This window comes from Triticum aestivum, chromosome 6A (assembly GCF_018294505.1).
Source record: "Triticum aestivum cultivar Chinese Spring chromosome 6A, IWGSC CS RefSeq v2.1, whole genome shotgun sequence".
In the NCBI taxonomy this organism is placed as follows: domain Eukaryota; kingdom Viridiplantae; phylum Streptophyta; class Magnoliopsida; order Poales; family Poaceae; genus Triticum; species Triticum aestivum.
In genome coordinates, this window is record NC_057809.1 from 2,268,176 (window position 1) to 2,272,106 (window position 3,931).

General features: G+C 50.3%; 1 protein-coding gene across 1 annotated transcript; it reads left to right on the forward strand.

The window, feature by feature from the left end:
- The first annotated feature begins 209 nt into the window (after positions 1 to 209).
- Positions 210 to 1,392, forward strand: LOC123129888 (uncharacterized). The gene is made up of 2 exons (XM_044549864.1): positions 210 to 1,039; positions 1,145 to 1,392. The coding sequence occupies exons 1-2, from the start codon at positions 263 to 265 to the stop codon at positions 1,298 to 1,300; spliced, it is 933 nt and encodes a 310-aa protein (XP_044405799.1). The 5' UTR covers positions 210 to 262; the 3' UTR covers positions 1,301 to 1,392.
- Positions 1,393 to 3,931: the final 2,539 nt, after the last annotated feature.

The window sequence follows — 3,931 nt, forward strand, 5'->3', positions numbered from 1 at the left end:
ATATCGTATCGTGCGGAAATTGTTGGATTCAACACACATGCATGCCTATGATGTTTGAGTCGTGCACGTACGTGACTACATGAGTTGGAGATCGTGCGTGTTACGCTACCAAACGACCATGCTGGGCACGGCATCAATTAATCTCCAATTACGTACGTACTCATTATATATTGCCAGAGATCAGAGTTCGATCTACCCCCCACGTACGCACAGTCGACCTAGCCAAAATTGTTGATCCACGGAGAGGGCTATTCGATTGACGATGGGTGATCCGTCGGCGGTCCACCTTCCCGACCTCGTGCTCGCGGAGATCTTCGTGCGGCTGCCGTCCAAGGACTTCCACCGGTGCCGCTGCCTCTCCCGCGCCTGGGCAGCCGCCCTCTCCTCCGACGACCTCATCGACCGTCACCTCTCGGTGCACGGCAAGATCCGGCTGCACTACGACGACGTCATGACACACCTGGTCTTCGAGTGCTCCATTCGCCGTCGCATAGTGACAGAGCTCGAGAGCTTGGGCGACGGCGAGACGTCTTCCGAGGAGAAAGAGAGCAGCGAGCGCGACTGTGAGGTGCCAGAAGAGAACGAGAACGGTCAGGAGACTCCCAAGGAAGACGATAATGAAACAGATGATGATGATGATTTTAATTTCGAAGAAGAGTGTTGGCGAGAGGAATACCGGACCAAAGGCTATGTGGAGGCATACGAGGACTACTATACTGCGATGCCATATTGCAATGCATTGTGGGAAAAGGCAAAGGAGGAAATTCTTGGGATCAAGGCTACCGACTCCAATGACTATGACGAAGCCAGCGCCATGCTCCTTAAAGCATGCACCGTTCCATACGGTGCTCTCCATCCCCGCATCCGGCAACCGTTCTTGGAAGAGGACCCTTCCATGCACCCCTTGAGCGGCCAAGGAAAATCAAAAGGGCATATTGACGCCAGGAGTATTCGTGGCCGCGAGAGGACGGAAGAGGAGGTCGACCAAGAAATCATTGCTTTTCTCAGGAGATTACGTGATATGGACCCACAAGCACCAGTAAGTGACCGATCAACTTTCTGATAGAACATCCGTTGATGTCTAAGTAGCTAATTGTATGTGGTTAGTTAAATAATTCAAATATCTACATGTATGTTGATGCAGCTTTTGAGGGAGTTTGATACCTACCAGTTGCCACCCATACCTCCGCAAGGGCAAGACGGGGTGGTTTCTTTTGAGGAAGGGGTTGTGCAAGAAGATGGCTCCGACTACTCGGATAATGGGGATGTTTGCCAGCACTCTGTCGTCGACGACTCTTAGATTCAAACACAGTAATATATATGACAAGTCAATCTACCAGCCGATTTAATTTTATGATAGATGATACATTTGTGTTTTCAAAGCTATATGCCTTAGCGGGTGACATATATCTATTAATTATTTGTTATCTCAGAAATCTTGCAGTTTATATGAGTTTCGTTCTTGCCAAGACTGAACACACAAGCTATACGCCTATTCACTAGTGGTGTAATCTTATCTATGTTCCATATTTTTTTAGGTGACAAATAAAATAAGGGTTGTGCCACGAAATTAAATTCCCCACAAAATAACCGTGCAAGCTGTGCTATAGCTGCCCCGGAGCCTCTCCGCTATGCCATGGCTGCTGCTGCGAAATCCTCGACAATGCTTTCTAAATGCATGGCTCCGAGATCAGCAAAAACCTCAAGAAATCATCTCTCCCACCTGAAAAATTGCTGCGGTTGCCGCTATGACGTCGGCTATAGCTGCTGCAAAGGCAGCAATGAAATTGTTTCTCCCGGGATTTTAATCTTGCTAACAAATACTAGCAAAACTCTGTTGTTTGCTAAATTGCCTCACGAATCCTCTTGACAGAAAAGTCATCGTTGTGATCGGTGGAGCGTCGCTTATTCCCTGATTGTTGGTGGCTCCGCAGAGCATCTACGAAGGCGTGCTCGAAGTCTTGCAGCGTCGAGGGCAAAAAGGAGGCAAAGGCAACTCGGGGTGAGAGCAAGCTGGGACGGTAGCCGCTATAGACGTTCCACCGATTCTCCTCAGTTTTTTTCCAGTCGAATTCCGATTGTGCTAGGGTTGCCGGCAGCTGGATCCGATGGTCCCATTCCGAGAAACCGCCCGCTATGGCTTTATTCCCATTTGCCTTGATCTTGTACTGGTGGAGAATATCACCTAACCTATAACACAGCATGCCGTCGCCGGCGTCGAACCAGGCGCCGCTCGGCGGGTCGTTGCCGTCGTCAAACCAGGCGCCGCTTGGCGGGTCGTTGCTGTCGTCGTTCACATGGAAGGTGTAGCGCAGCTCCCAGCCATGCAGCCGTTCGCCGTCGTCCCTGTGATCCTTAGGCGGCACGACAGCAGCAGCTACTGGAGCAGAGCAGCGGGTGGTGGTGCGGCATGGAGGCCGTTCGATATATTGCTCGTGGCCTCCGCTAGCTCCGTCGCTAGCTGCTACCTCTATGCCATTTCTTCTGCTCCTTGACTGCAAGTTGCCTCTGCCCCGCCGCTAACAAGCTGGTTCTTTCCTCTGAGCTGATTCCTCTCGCTGTAGACTTCCTCCTCTAAACCAACTACTGCTGTCGCATGAAGGCATCTACTATTCAGTTTTTTCTCCTCTGATTTTCCAATCGAATCTTGGTGTTGTAGCTTCTATGGATTTGTGCGCACGAGGAAGAAAATAGAAGATAAGAGAGTAAGCACATACGGTGGTGGAAGGATAACAAGTTTGTCCTGAAGCTAGCTATGGTTGCATGGTGAAATGAAACTACACGTGGAGTGGAAAGTAAAGCATGTGTCAGTGCTCACGGATGAAAGTGCCTGAGTGGCATTTTAATTTGAGTTAAAAAATTGTTGGGGGAAGTTAGTCTCGCGGTTGAAAATCTTGAGTGCCGTGCAGTTTGCTATGTGATGTTCTTACACTTCAGTTAACCTGTTTCTTTTTGTTAGAAAATAAATTAAAGAAAACAGTTCTTTTCCTGATGTGGGTAGTTTACTTGTGCATTGCCCTTGTAATTCTGCACTTAGTTGCCATGGCCTACTTGACGAGGAGGTCGATGTTGGGCGGAGGCGGGATCTTTAGCATCCCGCCGGTGACGGGGTTGCAGACGAAGACCGGCCAATCCGTGTACTTGCCCCCGGGCGCGGCGAGGAGGAGGTAGCCATTGCAGGCGTTGACGGGGCTGTAGGCGGGGGCTAGATCGGTGATGCGGCCCATGACCTTGGCCGTGGTGGGGTTGAGGACGACCATGTCCAGGCCGATGCCCCTGACGCGGATCTCCAACACCGCCAACGCCTCCGCTGGGGTGCTGCCGGGGGTGAACACGACGTGGGCGGCATGGCTGTGGAGGTAGACGAAGGATGGGTTGGTGAGGATACGGCGCCATTGCCATGAGACGCAGCGGCCTCAGGCGACGTCTCTCGTCGGCAGCCTAAAAAGGATGTCACGCAAAGTCTCCTCAGCTATCGACTCCATCGATCGTGTCGTGGAACCAACACAACGATCGACTCATACCCAGGCATGGCATATATATAGCTAGCCTCGCGTCTTGAAACGGGGTCAAAACCGAGTCGGACAGTGAACCAATCCGATTCGGGCACTGAACAGTTAGGCAATCCGATTTGGTGCACCCGTCTCGTCATCATCTTGTCTATTTTCCTTCGTTAGCTAGCAAGCACCCAGGGGGGAAAAGGAATAAATTCATCTTTTAAACTTGACGGCACTTTTTGGAAAACTACAGCGTAGTGAATTTGAGTAATCTTTACCTTATTTAAATTTTCTCACATTCTTTGACCTGAACTTGTTACATTGTTTACTCCATTTATATAAATAGTTTCCCCGATTCTTTTTCCCAAATTATAAGTGCCGCACGTTAGGAATGTCGAATTTCAGCCCGAGCGCCCCCCGTCCCCCCGGCCGTT

Coding starts and splice junctions, on each gene's coding strand:
- LOC123129888 (XM_044549864.1), top strand. CDS start 263: ATGGGTGATCCGTCGGCGGTCCACCTTCCCGACCTCGTGCTCGCGGAG. Junction 1,040..1,144: donor ATATGGACCCACAAGCACCA/GTAAGTGACCGA, acceptor ATGTTGATGCAG/CTTTTGAGGGAGTTTGATAC.